The sequence below is a fragment of the Protomyctophum bolini genome (genome assembly GCF_963924005.1).
Source record: "Protomyctophum bolini genome assembly, chromosome: 17".
NCBI lineage: Eukaryota > Metazoa > Chordata > Actinopteri > Myctophiformes > Myctophidae > Protomyctophum > Protomyctophum bolini.
The window spans coordinates 41343027-41359875 of record NC_137878.1 but is presented as its reverse complement, the minus strand read 5'-3'; the positions used below and the strand labels follow the sequence as shown (position 1 = coordinate 41359875).

General features: G+C 48.4%; 1 protein-coding gene across 2 annotated transcripts in view; it reads right to left on the bottom strand.

The window, feature by feature from the left end:
- Window positions 1-1420, bottom strand: part of LOC308332234 (glyceraldehyde-3-phosphate dehydrogenase-like) — a 24987-nt gene extending 23567 nt beyond the window's left edge. For both annotated transcript variants that reach the window (XM_080788001.1, XM_080788000.1), the window contains exons 1-2: window positions 1379-1420; window positions 18-65 (exon numbers count right to left, since the gene is read on the bottom strand). In XM_080788001.1, the coding sequence (XP_080644127.1) occupies window positions 18-40 (23 nt within the window). In that variant the 5' untranslated portion in view covers window positions 41-65; window positions 1379-1420. The remainder of the gene's footprint in view (window positions 1-17; window positions 66-1378) is intronic.
- Window positions 1421-16849: the final 15429 nt, after the last annotated feature.

Here is a 16849-nt window from a genome sequence, read left to right as displayed (position 1 = left end):
GGCAGATCAAAACTCACCCGTTGATTCCAATCTTAACCATTTTGCCAGAATAGGTCAGTTCCTCACTGGAAAGGGAAACACACAGAGTGGATTAACATTGCTGTTAATTCATAACAATACTTAATAATTACCACACAGGTCAGAAACACCAAGCAATGGAGAGGACAATTAGACTACAGTACAGTCATTGTCTGTGAAAGGTAGTGCTCTATACATAAACTTTACTTACTTACTGTATGGAGTAAGTATAAGTAAACTACATACCAGGATTCAGCAGCGAAGTATAGTCTATATACATTAATTTAACTTAAACTCCCCAAAATGACCAACAAATATACCTATATCAATCTATTAGAGTTGTAAGAACGAGGCTAATGAACCAGAGAAGCTATATCATGATGTCCCGAGCTGCACATGGTATATATATATCTATTCTATAGAGGTCCTTTAGCCGTGCGTCAAAAGGCTGTGTGCGTAAAATACGCAACAAACAAACAAGGCACCATTTCGGCTACAGTGTTGTTTTCGTCGACTAAAACTAAGACGAAAAATGTTCGTCGACTACTTATTTTCACTGACAAAAACAAATGGAAACTAAATGAAAACTAAAGCTACGATGACTAAAACTATAAGACTAAATATACTGACAATTTCGTCGACAAATATAAAAACTAGACTAAAACGTTAGGAAGGGACTAGTGGACAAGAGATCCAGTATAAGTCATTTTACACTTGGTTGCATGCTGAAAATAGCAGATCTTCAAGCTCGCATTGCGACGCGTTGTGAGCTTGTAGATCGGCAGTTTTTGTAAAAACACTCATTACGACGGCATCAAGACACACACCAAAACACATTTCAGTCGACTAAATCACCCGTAGATTTAATCGACGAAAATCTTACGACATTTAGTCGACTAAAACTAGACAAAAACACTAAGACATTCCCAGGTGACTAGTAAAATATGACAAAAACTAAATGAAGTTTCAGTCCAAAGACTATGACTAAAAAACTAAAATAACAACGTGCTGCCCAAAAACAGAACAAGGCACCGTTTCGGCCACCATTGAAGGTATAAAATCCCAAGAACATCCCCCCCGCCGTTAGAAGAGATAGAAGTACACCAAAACACATTTTAGTCGACTAAATCCCCCGTAGATTTAGGCGAGTAAAATCTTACGACATTTAGTCGACTAAAACTATAGACAAAAACACTAAAGACTAGTAAAATATGACAAAAAACGAAATGAAGTTTCAGTCCAAACAAAGACTATATATATGACTAAACTAAAATAGAGAATTGCTGCTAAAAACAACACTGCATTGAAGGTATACAATCCCAAGAACGTCCCCCAGCCGTTAGAAGAGGTAGAAGTGTACCGGTTGTGTGGGGAAGTCCTCAGTCAGTCCTGTGGAAGGAGGTAGAGAGAGAGAGGTGCAGAGCCGCGGTGAAACGGGCCTTTATCCTGTCCCAGGGCTGGGGGGGACGAGGGGGGACGGAGGGGGGACGGGGGGGGCTGTGGGGGGGACCCGCCCCCCTGAGAATGTCAAGGTCGTTGTGGCTGTCAGACTGGTATATACACTAAGGGTACAAGGACCATGGGGGGGAGGTTTATTATGGGACTGACCGGCGTGTACGGACGGTCAGAACATGTATCTGTTACCACACGCATGCATGTACACTGTACAGCTGTATACATGTAGTTAATGCATGCATGTACAATCTTTAAGGGCATATTAGTCGAGTGCTGAAATACATTAGGTAGGTAGGTAGGTAGGTAGATGGATAGATATGTGATGTCACACAGGAAGTGGGGAACCTGCCTTCCCATGATGCACTGCAGGAGCAAAATACAGCTGTTCTGCTGCAGTGGTCAGATGTTGTTTATAGTGATGGGGTTCTCAAAATGGAGTCTCACTGGGGAGGGGGTCCCCAGGGGGTCCCCAGCAGTGAGAATGTCCCCAGGGGGTCCCCGGCAGTGAGAATGTCCCCAGGGGTCCCCGGCAGTGAGAATGTCCCCAGGGGGTCCCCAGCAGTGAGAATGTCCCCAGGGGGTCCCCAGCAGTGAGAATGTCCCCAGGGGTCCCCGGCAGTGAGAATGTCCCCAGGGGTCCCCAGCAGTGAGAATGTCCCCAGTGGGTCCCCAGCAGTGAGAATGTCCCCAGGGGGTCCCAAGGGGGTCCCCAGCAGTGAGAATGTCCCCAGTGGGTCCCCAGCAGTGAGAATGTCCCCAGGGGGTCCCAAGGGGGTCCCCAGCAGTGAGAATGTCCCCAGGGGTCCCCAGCAGTGAGAATGTCCCCAGGGGTCCCCAGCAGTGAGAATGTCCCCAGGGGGTCCCAAGGGGGTCCCCAGCAGTGAGAATGTCCCCAGTGGGTCCCCAGCAGTGAGAATGTCCCCAGTGGGTCCCCAGCAGTGAGAATGTCCCCAGTGGGTCCCCAGCAGTGAGAATGTCCCCAGTGGGTCCCCAGCAGTGAGAATGTCCCCAGGGGTCCCCGGCAGTGAGAATGTCCCCAGGGGTCCCCAGCAGTGAGAATGTCCCCAGTGGGTCCCCAGCAGTGAGAATGTCCCCAGGGGTCCCCGGCAGTGAGAATGTCCCCAGTGGGTCCCCAGCAGTGAGAATGTCCCCAGTGGGTCCCCAGCAGTGAGAATGTCCCCAGTGGGTCCCCAGCAGTGAGAATGTCCCCAGGGGTCCCCGGCAGTGAGAATGTCCCCAGGGGTCCCCGGCAGTGAGAATGTCCCCAGGGGTCCCCAGCAGTGAGAATGTCCCCAGTGGGTCCCCAGCAGTGAGAATGTCCCCAGTGGGTCCCCAGCAGTGAGAATGTCCCCAGTGGGTCCCCAGCAGTGAGAATGTCCCCAGGGGTCCCCGGCAGTGAGAATGTCCCCAGGGGTCCCCAGCAGTGAGAATGTCCCCAGGGGTCCCCAGCAGTGAGAATGTCCCCAGTGGGTCCCCAGCAGTGAGAATGTCCCCAGGGGTCCCCAGCAGTGAGAATGTCCCCAGTGGGTCCCCAGCAGTGAGAATGTCCCCAGGGGGTCCCCAGCAGTGAGAATGTCCCCAGTGGGTCCCCAGCAGTGAGAATGTCCCCAGGGGGTCCCAAGGGGGTCCCCAGCAGTGAGAATGTCCCCAGTGGGTCCCCAGCAGTGAGAATGTCCCCAGGGGTCCCCAGCAGTGAGAATGTCCCCAGGGGGTCCCCGGCAGTGAGAATGTCCCCAGGGGGTCCCCGGCAGTGAGAATGTCCCCAGTGGGTCCCCAGGAAAATTTATCAATGCAGCGTCAACATCAGTTTGAAACCCTGTAGGCCTGTTCTTTGCTATATTCTCTGCAACAGCCCGACTATTAGTGGTGTAAATAAATATGAATTCTTCAGCCTTTCGGCCGTGCAGCTAATGTGTACTGTAGTCCATAATATATACAATAATATAGAGAAGAATATAGAGAAGTGTGATGCATTGCAAATGCTCCGTAGAGTCACACAGGATACAATTAAAATAAATGTTGACGTACCGTCAGTTGTACATTAATATGGAAGGCCATTTCTGCAAATTAATTTCTGCATTTCAGTCAGACTCTATGGGGGCAGAAATGGACTTCCACGGTCGTGCATTTTTCAGTAATTGAGGTTATGACGACATTTAATTTGTCAGTTTTTGTTTAAAGTAAATCCAGGCCATCATGACCTTTGACATTAAAAACGTGCACGCACGCTCGCACGCACGCACGCACGCACACACACACACACACACACACACACACACACACACACACACACACACACACACACACACACACACACACACACACACACACACACACACACACACACACACACACACACACACACACACACACACACACACACACACCCACACACACACACACCACACACCACACACCACACACCATGCACACACGGTCACATGGTCTGTCTCATGTTCTCTGCATGTGAGATCATACTGTATGTGAACCACAGCATGCATGGAACAGAGAAGGGCAGCGGGCCAGCGGCCTATGGCATTAGAACATGTGTGTGTGTGTGTGTGTGTGTGTGTGTGTGTGTGTGTGTGTGTGTGTGTGTGTTTAGGAGGGCGGATCCTGGAGTCCTATATACTTTTCAGGATCAAAAACTGTCATGCACGTTTCTTCCTAAAGGAGGAGTCAATCATTAGAAAGAAGAAAAGAAAGTCAGGAGACAACAAACACTATTTGTTTTGTTTTTCGTCTTATAAATTATTTGATCGGCCCCAAAACATTGTGTTCATTGTCATGAAAGCCGAGTTGGCTTTGTCCGCGGCGTAACCGTCTTTAAATAAATGATATTAGAAGTGCCGATGGGAGAATGCGTTGGGGTTTCATTTCCTGGGCCACTCGTTTTTCTGAGAGGGGGCGGGACTGCGGCAAGGCAGTTGTTTTACAGACGGGTAAAAAGGGCAGTTGTTTTACAGACGGGTAAAAAGGGGCAGTTGTTTTACAGACAGGGTAAAAGGGGCAGTTGTTTTACAGACGGGGTAAAAGGGGCAGTTGTTTTACAGACAGGGTAAAAGGGGCAGTTGTTTTACAGACGGGTAAAAGGGGCAGTTGTTTTACAGACGGGTAAAAGGGCAGTTGTTTTACAGACGGGGTAAAAGGGGCAGTTGTTTTACAGACGGGTAAAAGGGGGCAGTTGTTTTACAGACGGGTAAAAGGGGCAGTTGTTTTACAGACGGGTAAAAGGGGCAGTTGTTTTACAGACGGGTAAAAGGGGCAGTTGTTTTACAGACGGGTAAAAAGGGGCAGTTGTTTTACAGACGGGTAAAAGGGGCAGTTGTTTTACAGACGGGTAAAAAGGGGCAGTTGTTTTACAGACGGGTAAAAAGGGGCAGTTGTTTTACAGACGGGGTAAAAAAGGCAGTTGTTTTACAGACGGGTAAAAGGGCAGTTGTTTTACAGACGGGGTAAAAGGGGCAGTTGTTTTACAGACGGGTAAAAGGGGCAGTTGTTTTACAGACAGGGTAAAAGGGGCAGTTGTTTTACAGACGGGTAAAAGGGGCAGTTGTTTTACAGACGGGTAAAAGGGCAGTTGTTTTACAGACGGGGTAAAAGGGGCAGTTGTTTTACAGACGGGTAAAAGGGGGCAGTTGTTTTACAGACGGGTAAAAGGGGCAGTTGTTTTACAGACGGGTAAAAGGGGCAGTTGTTTTACAGACGGGTAAAAGGGGCAGTTGTTTTACAGACGGGTAAAAAGGGGCAGTTGTTTTACAGACGGGTAAAAGGGGCAGTTGTTTTACAGACGGGTAAAAAGGGGCAGTTGTTTTACAGACGGGTAAAAAGGGGCAGTTGTTTTACAGACGGGGTAAAAAAGGCAGTTGTTTTACAGACGGGTAAAAGGGCAGTTGTTTTACAGACGGGGTAAAAGGGGCAGTTGTTTTACAGACGGGTAAAAGGGGCAGTTGTTTTACAGACGGGTAAAAGGGGCAGTTGTTTTACAGACGGGTAAAAAGGGACAGTTGTTTTACAGACGGGTAAAAGGGGCAGTTGTTTTACAGACGGGTAAAAAGGGGCAGTTGTTTTACAGACGGGTAAAAAGGGGCAGTTGTTTTACAGACGGGGTAAAAGGGCAGGGGCTGAATCCCCCTTTGATGTCTATGTGTACTCGTCCCATAGCTGGGAGGTGCATGGCATGTTTGAGATAGAGCAGGAAGAAGAGATTAAGCACTTCGAGTGTTCCTATTCCTGTCATATAGTAGGAATGAACTCGTTCACCTTTTTAAACTCGTTGTGCAAAATCACAACTTGCTTCCCGTTGGTGGTCATCCATCCTGTACAGCACAGCCACAGCACAGCACAGCACAGCACAGCACAGCACAGCACAGCACAGCACAGCACAGCACAGCACAGCATGTTCTCAATGTGTCCAACCACTCATCACAGGATTTATTATAACCGATGGGCTATAGTTCCAAACATTGCTCCTGTATGGCTGGAACTATCCCATTGAGATAGAATGAGCACTAGGATCAGCATTCCATTGTTACAGTGGGAGTCAGCGCTATAGTGTCGCTATACTGTCTTACTAGACTACCGTGCTGCCCCCATGCAGGGCTCGGCATGCAGGGCTTACTAAAAGAAAAGTGGGACCCACTGCCTAAAGGCCTATTCATAGTCTGGATTTCCGGTGGTGAGGTGACCACCGGAGCTGAAATAACGATGAGCGGTGGTGGTGAGTAAAAACAGAGAGAAGGGCTGGAGCGGTGGCGGTGGTTTGCTCTTCACCGCGGCTCAGTGACGTCATGTTGTAGTTCGGTGGTCACCTCAGTGACGTCACGTTGTAGTTCGGTGGTCACCTCAGTGACGTCATGTTGTAGTTCGGTGGTCACCTCAGTGACGTCATGTTGTAGTTCGGTGGTCAACTCAGTGACGTCATGTTGTAGTTCGGTGGTCACCTCAGTGACGTCATGTTGTAGTTCCCCTGACCCCCCTGTAGACAGGAGGGGGTCTAGCCCCCCCCCCCCCTGTAGAGAGACCCCCTATAGGCCGTCCCAAACGTAAAGTCCGAGAGTCAAAGCCTGGCATCGGGTGAAGTAAAGGTCAAACTAAAAATACGACGGGTGACCTTCTCCCTGCTCTGTTACTGTAGCCCTGGATATATACATACAGTGTACACACGCACACGCACACACGCACACACACGCACGCGCACGCACGCACGCACGCACGCACACACACACACACACACACGATGGTCAGAGGTTGCTTCCCATGTACTCTACTGTACTGTGCCTATACGTACAGTCCTATATGCCAAAGGATGTTGACATTTGGGGTTTGGGGGCCCGCACCAGAGAGAGAGAGAGAGTGTGGACTGAGGTGACTCTCCGCCCTGTGGTTGGTGTTTTAACCCATTTTGGTGTTAGCATCATGTTATGCTTTTTGCTATTGAAAAACAGCAGATCTACAAGCTCGTAGCGCGCCACCGAGTGGCGCGCTACGAGCTTGTAGGTCTGCTAACGACTGACATAGAAACATGGCTTTTTCAGAAAACTGTCAGGATGTAGAAGATATTTTTAGAATCTGATCTCAGGTCAGAATGAAAACTGTCAGGATGTAGAAGATATTTTTAGAATCTGATCTCAGGTCAGAATGAAAACTGTCAGGATGTAGAAGACATTTTTAGAATCTGATCTCAGGTCAGAATGAAAACTGTCAGGATGTAGAAGACATTTTTAGAATCTGATCTCAGGTCAGAATGAAAACTGTCAGGATGTAGAAGACATTTATAGAATCTGATCTCAGGTCAGAATGAAAACTGTCAGGATGTAGAAGACATTTATAGAATCTGATCTCAGGTCAGAATGAAAACTGTCGGGATGTAGAAGACATTTTTAGAATCTGATCTATCATCATCATCAAACCTGCAAGTTATGCAGAAATGCTGACTGAGTGGCAACAAACTATACGGTTCTGGTCTCGACAGTCCATCCACACAGAAAGGTCCTATCTCTGATTGACAGCCCATACATCCAATCAGAGAAGTCCTATCTCTGATTGACAGCCCATACATCCAATCAGAAAAGTCCTATCTCTGATTGACAGCCCATACATCCAAACAGAAAGGTCCTATATCTGATTGACAGCCCCATACATCCACACAGAAAGGTCCTATATCTGATTGACAGCCCATACATCCACACAGAAAGGTCCTATATGATTGACAGCCCATACATCCAATCAGAGAAATCCTATCTCTGATTGACAGCCCATACATCCAATCAGAGAAGTCCTATCTCTGATTGACAGCCCATACATCCACACAGAAAAGTCCTATATCTGATTGACAGCCCATACATCCAATCAGAGAAATCCTATCTCTGATTGACAGCCCATACATCCAATCAGAGAAGTCCTATATCTGATTGACAGCCCCATACATCCAATCAGAAAAGTGGCCCTCTGGAGTGAGTGTGGAACTACAGTGGCCCTCTGGAGTGAGTGTGGAACTACAGTGGCCCTCTGGAGTGAGTGTGGAACTATAGTGGCCCTCTGGAGTGAGTGTGGAACTATAGTGACCCTCTGGAGTGAGTGTGGAACTATAGTGGCACTCTGGAGTGAGTGTGGAACTATAGTGGCCCTCTGGAGTGAGTGTGGAACTATAGTGACCCTCTGGAGTGAGTGTGGAACTATAGTGGCCCTCTGGAGTGAGTGTGGAACTATAGTGACCCTCTGGAGTGAGTGTGGAACTACAGTGGCCCTCTGGAGTGAGTGTGGAACTATAGTGGCCCTCTGGAGTGAGTGTGGAACTATAGTGGCCCTCTGGAGTGAGTGTGGAACTACAGTGGCCCTCTGGAGTGAGTGTGGAACTACAGTGGCCCTCTGGAGTGAGTGTGGAACTATGATGGCCCTCTGGAGTGAGTGTGGAACTACAGTGGCCCTCTGGAGTGAGTGTGGAACTACAGTGGCCCTCTGGAGTGAGTGTGGAACTATAGTGGCCCTCTGGAGTGAGTGTGGAACTACAGTGGCCCTCTGGAGTGAGTGTGGAACTACAGTTGCCCTCTCCATCGTCAAAGTTGCCGACCCCTGCTCTAATTAGTTAATTAAATACATTGGATCCTGACTTAACTTAATACTGAAAACAATGATTCAGTCCCAGTGTGGAACGTTGATAATCCACTGCTGGAGAGATGCTTTAACCCATTCTGGGCGGGAACCCCTTTCGGTGTTAGCGTTATGCTATGCTTTAGCTATTGAAAAATAGCAGATCTACAAGCTCGTAGCGCACCACCGAGTGGCGCGCTACGAGCTTGTAGGTCTGGCTATTTTTTTTTAACTGTCAGGATTTAGAAGACATTTTTAGAATCTGATCTCAGGTCAAAATGCGTTCATTAAAGAACCTGCACCATTTCTTCTGTGCGTTAGAATCTGATCTCAGGTCAGAATGGGTTACAGTATACAGTTCCTCTATAGAAGTGGATCTGATGAGGGGGAGACCTATAGCTTAGCGACGTACCCAAAACGATGCGGTGACATTTGGCCGTGACCTTTAAGTATGTTCCATATCATGTGGACGGCATACAGTGGAGTGACTGGTAGCCACAGCTGACCACATGAGACACACACACACACACACACACACACACACACACACACACACACGACCCCCTGACCCCCCAGGCCTCGGGAAACACTATATGCATGCATGCTAGCTGGCGACTGTCGAAAAGGGCAGCCTGCAAAAAATGACAGTGGCATATAATGACTGCATGAGACTGCTGCTCAAAGCCACCAAGATGCTGTATAGTGCCAGTCAAATGTTTGTAGAAATAAATGTACCCACTGTAGCCCTGCTGTGCTACGAAACCTGATGTAGGCTACAGATTTATGTGCAGGTTAACAGACTCTGAGAGCAGCATCATTGCATCACTTTCTAACCCGGCTATAAGAGCTCTGTCAGACTATCATCTAAGCTGTGGAGCTACTGGCGTTCTAGCCTGTATGTACAGAGATAAGTCCCCCCTGTTTGTTTGTTTATGCTTTGTTTATTTTATTTATAGTTTGTTTACTTTTGTGTTTTTATGTTTGATGTGTTCTGCCCTATGGACCCCCCCTGTGAGTGTCTTGAATAAAGTTTGAATTGAATTGTCTCCCATATAGCCAGGGCACACACAGAGAGAGAGAGAGAGAGAGAGAGAGAGAGACAGAGAGAGAGAGACAGAGAGAGATAGAGAGACAGAGAGAGAGACAGAGAGAGATAGAGAGACAGAGAGAGAGAGAGAGAGAGAGAGAGAGAAAGGGCATTAATATAATATGGGGGTCCCACGCCCAACACTGTCGATTTGCACTGACTGGTAGGTTGTGCATGTCTATATTTAAGCAATATTACACGAGATGGGGGGGGGGGTGTGGGGGGTGTTTAACGTCATTAATGCACGCCTGCGATGCTGCAGGAACGAGTTCCGAAAGCAAGCCAGAAGTGGCCCCCGGGGGCCAAATAGACTGAAGCTCTTGACACACGCCGGTGTGTCTTCATCATCACACTATCTAAAGTATATCTATCTCTGTATATTTTGAGGAAAAAAAATCATCTCACCTGCAAACAAGGTATAATAATAATGGTAATAATGTCCTTTTCAGTTTTTAGTCATTCATTACTATAGAAAATGGCTAAGATGATGATGCTCACCTGAAATCCCAGGTCCCCTGGCCCTGTTGTCAGTGGGTCAAATCAGATGAGATCACAGGTCCCCTGGCCCTGTTGTCAGTGGATCAAATCAGATGAAATCCCAGGTCCCCTGGCCCTGTTGTCAGTGGGTCAAATCAGATGAAATCCCAGGTCCCCTGGCCCTGTTGTCAGTGGGTCAAATCAGATGAGATCACAGGTCCCCTGGCCCTGTTGTCAGTGGGTCAAATCAGATGAGATCACAGGTCCCCTGGCCCTGTTGTCAGTGGGTCAAATCAGATGAAATCACAGGTCCCCTGGCCCTGTTGTCAGTGGATCAAATCAGATGAAATCACAGGTCCCCTGGCCCTGTTGTCAGTGGGTCAAATCAACTGAAATCACACGTTCCCTGGCCCTGTTGTCAGTGGATCAAATCAGATGAAATCACAGGTCCCCTGGCCCTGTTGTCAGTGGATCAAATCAGATGAAATCACAGGTCCCCTGGCCCTGTTGTCAGTGGATCAAATCACCTGAAATCCCAGGTCCCCTGGCCCTGTTGTCAGTGGGTCAAATCAGATGAAATCCCAGGTCCCCTGGCCCTGTTGTCAGTGGGTCAAATCAGATGAAATCCCAGGTCCCCTGGCCCTGTTGTCAGTGGGTCAAATCAGATGAAATCCCAGGTCCCCTGGCCCTGTTGTCAGTGGGTCAAATCAGATGAAATCCCAGGTCCCCTGGCCCTGTTGTCAGTGGATCAAATCACCTGAAATCACAGGTCCCATGGCCCTGTTATCAGTGGGTCAAAACAGGTTAAATCACAGGTCCCCTGGCCCTGTTGTCAGTGGGTCAAATCATCAGATCCTCCTCGCCTGCCGTCTCTCACTCAGAATTCTGTCATCATTACATCATATGTGGACATTCTGCAACAAAAAAAAATAGCTGATCTACAAGTTGAGTCTGTAAAAGGAGAGTGGACTTCCAGCTAGAATACATAATGTTATTATTATGATAATATTCATTTTCATGAGAAAGAGAGACATGTGACGCAATGGGGTCACAAACACAAAGAGATTGTAATACCATGGTGAGCCAGCAGGTGGCGCAGTATGCTGCTGAGCTGCTGCTACATACATACAAGCATTGAGATACCCTGAAAACACAGTGAGTGAGTGAGCTGTCAATCATTAAGGTGAGGAGAGAGAGAGAGAGACAGAGAGAGACAGACAGGAGGTCCACTATGAAGGACTCATATGATGCTGCACTGCTGCCCTCTGGTGGCAACTCTCAGCAACTGTAAAACTTAAGTTGTTCCAAGTACCACAATGGACCCGAGTGTGTGCTCTGGTCCTCACACACTCACACACACACACACACACACACACACACACACACACACACACACACACACACACACACACACACACACACACACACACACACACACACACACACACACACACCGACCCACACACACACACACCCACACCGACCCACACACACACACACACACCCACACCGACCCACACACACACACACACACACACACACACACACACACACACACACACACACACACACACACACACACACACACACACACACAGAAAATGGGACAGAACAGCACGAGGAGGTTTCTTTTTTCCCCCCAGAATATATATTTGAACACAAACTGCCTGACAAACTGACTGACATTATAGAAACACAGCTTTTTCAGAAAAGTGTCAGGATGTAGAAGACATTTTTTAGAATCTGATCTCAGGTCAGAATGGGTTAATAGCATCATGCACCATGTTGCTGTTGTACCCAATAGAGCGCCGCAGTCCCGCCCCCTTTCAGAAAAACGAGTGGCCCAGGAAATTAAACCCCAATGCCTTTTCCCATCGGCACTTCTAATATAATTTATTTAAAGACGGTTACGCCGCGGACAAAGCCAACTCGGATCGTGACAAATCATGACAATGAACACAATGTTTTGGGGCCGATCAAATAATTTATAAGACGAAAAACAAAACAAATAGTGTTGTGTCTCCTAACTTTCTTTTCTTCTTTCTAATGATTTGATCGGCCCCAAAACATTGTGTTCATTGTCATGATTTGTCACGATCCGAGTTGGCTTTGTCCGCGGCGTAACCGTCTTTAATAACCGTCTCTATAGCAGTGGTTGTTCCCAGACCGTTTCGTGTCAAGGACCCCCAAATCAACATTCATTAGGCCACGGGACCCCCCGTTTGAAAACATAATGCCAGTGACCCCGATAAGGGAGGATTCTTACGGCTTATAGCAGTGATTTCCGAAACATATTAATTTGGTTAGGGTTACAGTTACAGTTAGGGTCAGATTTACAGTACGGTATAATAGTCGGACTTCACCACGTTTCCTAACGGCAGCCAGTGGGCTCGGTTTAAATTTGGAGTGATGAAGTTATTATACCTATACTTTTGATTATCGCTTGATTTTCAGACCAAATCCCGTCGCCAAAATGATTCCTTTTCGGGGCCAGAAGTCATTTGATTCAAATCCAACGGGTTTCTTTCAAGTGTTATACTTCTTGGAACACGTTGTTTAGGAACTAGAACTATATGGACACGTTTTATTACGACTCGTTGGCGCAGAGTCTATAGGCAAGCCGAGTCTAGGCAAGCCGAGTCTAGGCAAGCCTTGTAAGGGGTTGAGAATGCTCGTGATCACAAGAGCGTTAATTATACTGAACAGATGGAACTCTTTTGCAGAGTATATAAGGTCTTGGCGAAATCTTTAAAGATGAACAAGTTAAAGATGGAGTGCCACAATTTTTGTATTTTTCCAGTTTTTCATGTGTCTATGAGGTGACAGTACTTCATTAGACACCCTGGAGTTGTTTTTATGTGCCATGGTGTATTAACTTTGTATTTAGGGGTTTCTTCCTGGAGGCTGAACCCTTGACAGTCAAACGGGGCCAATGAAGTAAACAGTAATATAGTGACATCACACTATCAGCCCCTCCCCCTAACCCCTCCCCCTTTATCATACAACTACAGCTGTGGGCGGGGCTTCAGTTCAGGTGGATCACCACCCATCACCACCCACCAGGCAAACCAGGCATACTTAATGAACTGGTGGGCGTGTCCACATAAAAAGCATTCTTTTAACAAATACTGTACACTTATATTGTAATACGAGTAAGACGCGCAAACGCGGGAAGCGAACGCAGATCTTGGACCACGCCATCACACTCATGTCACCATGACTCAGCCATAGCCATATAAGGAGTCCCCAAAGCAGCTATACGCACAAAAGGGGCCAGGTCCACATATACAGTAACAGCTGGACAGACACACAGACAGACAGACAGACAGACAGACAGACATGATCTGCAGGGTCTTGGCTGCGTTCGCTTCCCGCATTTGCGCGTCTTACTGGTAGTAAGTGCTCACTGCGTTCGCAAATACCTGATGATCATGTTTTACGGTGGACAAAAATGGTGGCACTCCATCTTTAAGATAAGCTTAAGTTTTTTAAGGCTTATAGGTTTAGATTCTCATACAGACTTGATTGAAGTCTATAATCCGACAGAGACGTACGGTTCTGGCAAGATGCCCTTATAAGGAGGGGGATGACGGACGTCACAACTAGGTAGGCGTCACGTGACGTCACAACCCTGACAAGCCTAGACTCGCTCGGCTATCGTCCGTTCAGCTGAAGATTTTGAGGTGTGGAAACAAAGACGAAGCAGTGCCAACCCGGGAAAACAAATACAATTTAAAAATAAAAAAAAATCACACCAGTGTGAACCAAGTGGTGCAACTCCCCTCCCTCTCTCTCCCTCTCTCTCTCTCTCTCTCTCTCTCATTAGAGACACAGCACTACCCCTCTCTCTGTTTCTGGCGCCCCCTACTGGTATAAATATGTAACATACTCGTGCTCATACACACACACACACAGGTACACAGGTACACGGACAAAGCTGGATGTAGAAGTGGTTGCACCACTTAATAAACACACACACACCCGGAAACAACGTTGTAGAATTCTATAGTTTAGGCGTGGCCTCCATTGGAACGAAAACCAGGCTTTGTCTCCACCGCCTGGTGGCGACGCCATGGGGTTAACCCATTCTGGGGGGGGCGGGATCCCTTTTGGTGGTTAGCATTACGTTATGCTTTAGCTATTGAAAAATAGCAGATCTACAAGCTCGTAGCGCGCCACCGAGTGGCGCGCTACGAGCTTGTATGTCTGCTATTTTTGAAAAATCGAAGAACGACTGACATTTTTAGAATCTGATCTCAGGTCAGAATGGGTTCATCAGACCAGTGTGTGTCCAGTGGAAACCTCGTATGAATCTGATCTCAGGTCAGAATGGGTTACGGTCTCCATGATGTGTCTGTCTGTCCACCGTCTGGTGACAAGGTCCCCATGATGTGTTCCACCGTCTGGTGACAAGGTCCCCATGATGTGTCCACACCGTCTGGTGACAAGGTCCCCATGATGTGTCCAGCGTCTGGTGACAAGGTCCCCATGATGTGTTCCACCGTCTGGTGACAAGGTCTCCATGATGTGTCCACACCGTCTGGTGACAAGGTCCCCCATGATGTGTCCACACCGTCTGGTGACAAGGTCCCCCATGATGTGTCCACACCGTCTGGTGACAAGGTCCCCCATGATGTGTCCACACCGTCTGGTGACAAGGTCCCCCATGATGTGTCCACACCGTCTGGTGACAAGGTCCCCATGATGTGTCCAGCGTCTGGTGACAAGGTCCCCATGATGTGTCCACACCGTCTGGTGACAAGGTCCCCCATGATGTGTCTGTCCAGCGTCTGGTGACAAGGTCCCCATGATGTGTCCAGCGTCTGGTGACAAGGTCCCCCATGATGTGTCTGTCCACCGTCTGGTGACAAGGTCCCCCATGATGTGTCTGTCCACCGTCTGGTGACAAGGTCCCCCATGATGTGTCTGTCCACCGTCTGGTGACAAGGTCCCCCATGATGTGTCTGTCCAGCGTCTGGTGACAAGGTCCCATGATGTGTCCAGCGTCTGGTGACACCAGGATAAGGTCCCCATGATGTGTCCAGCGTCTGGTGACAAGGTCCCCATGATGTGTCCAGCGTCTGGTGACAAGGTCCCCATGATGTGTCCACACCGTCTGGTGACAAGGTCCCCATGATGTGTCCAGCGTCTGGTGACAAGGTCCCCATGATGTGTCCACACCGTCTGGTGACAAGGTCCCCCATGATGTGTCTGTCCAGCGTCTGGTGACAAGGTCCCATGATGTGTCTGTCCAGCGTCTGGTGACAAGGTCCCATGATGTGTCTGTCCAGCGTCTGGTGACAAGGTCCCATGATGTGTCCAGTGTCTGGTGACACCAGGATAAGGTCCCCATGATGTGTCCAGCGTCTGGTGACAAGGTCCCATGATGTGTCCAGCATCTGGTGACACCAGGATAAGGTCCCCATGATGTGTCCAGCGTCTGGTGACAAGGTCCCATGATGTCGTCTTTCAGTCTTTCATGGGCCCTATTTTTCCTCCTGCTGTCATTGGTCCAGCTCGTGAGCTCTCGTAATGTTTCCGATTGGTCCTCTCGTCGTGAGCTGTACGCAGTGTTCTGATTGGTCCCTCTCGTGAGCTGACGCAGTGTTCTGATTGGTCCCTCTCGTGAGCTGACGCAGTGTTCTGATTGGTCCCTCTCGTGAGCTGACGCAGTGTTCTGATTGGTCCCTCTCGTGAGCTGTACGCAGTGTTCCGATTGGTCCCTCTCGTGAGCTGACGCAGTGTTCTGATTGGTCCCTCTCGTGAGCTGTACGCAGTGTTCCGATTGGTCCTCTATAGTGAGCTGACGCAGTGTTCTGATTGGTCCCTCTCGTGAGCTGTACGCAGTGTTCTGATTGGTTCCTCTCGTGAGCTGACGCAGTGTCCACGTTTTCCGACAAAGTCTTCCCTCAACTCCTTCATCTCCAAGTGGCTACATTTGTAGGGGCGGAGCTAGGGCTGGCCAATTGGAAATAATCCCACATTTATAGAACCAATCGTGTCGCTTAAACAATGTAAGCCACACGATCTTACACTATCTCGCTCATCGGCCCGTTGCTGTCGGGTAGAAACCTACTTTTCGTAACTAAATTAATGGCCGACATATAAAATCGCAAATGAGGTAAAAAAGAACAGTGATAATGGTTGCGAACGCAGTGAGCACTTACTATGAGACCTAGCAGATCATGTCTGTCTGTGTGTGTGTGTGTGTGTGTGTGTGTCTGTCTGTCTGTCTGTCTGTCCCGCTATATGTCCAAATATGGAGTGTGTTGCATCATCAGCTCCATATATGGGCACAAAAGGGGCCAGGTCCACATATACAGTAACAGCGGGACAGACAGACAGACAGACAGACAGAGAGACAGACAGACAGACAGACAGACAGACAGACAGACAGACAGACAGACAGACAGACAGACAGACAGACATGATCTGCAGGGTCTCAGCTGCGTTCGCTTCCCGCGTTTGCGTGTCTTACTGGTGATAATGGTGGATCTTGATTTGACGTCATATATGGGCCAGCCCTAGGCGTAGCTATAGGTGTGTGTGTGTGTGTGTGTGTGTGGGGGGGGGGGGGTCGGCGAGGTTCTAGGGATTATTACAAGATCTTTGATCGGATGATTATTGGGAGCAATTCATTCCAGTTCCCCCCCCCCCTCCCCCCCCCCCCCCATATATTAGGCCCCGGTCATCAACAGCCCCTCCTCCTCCCACTCTCAG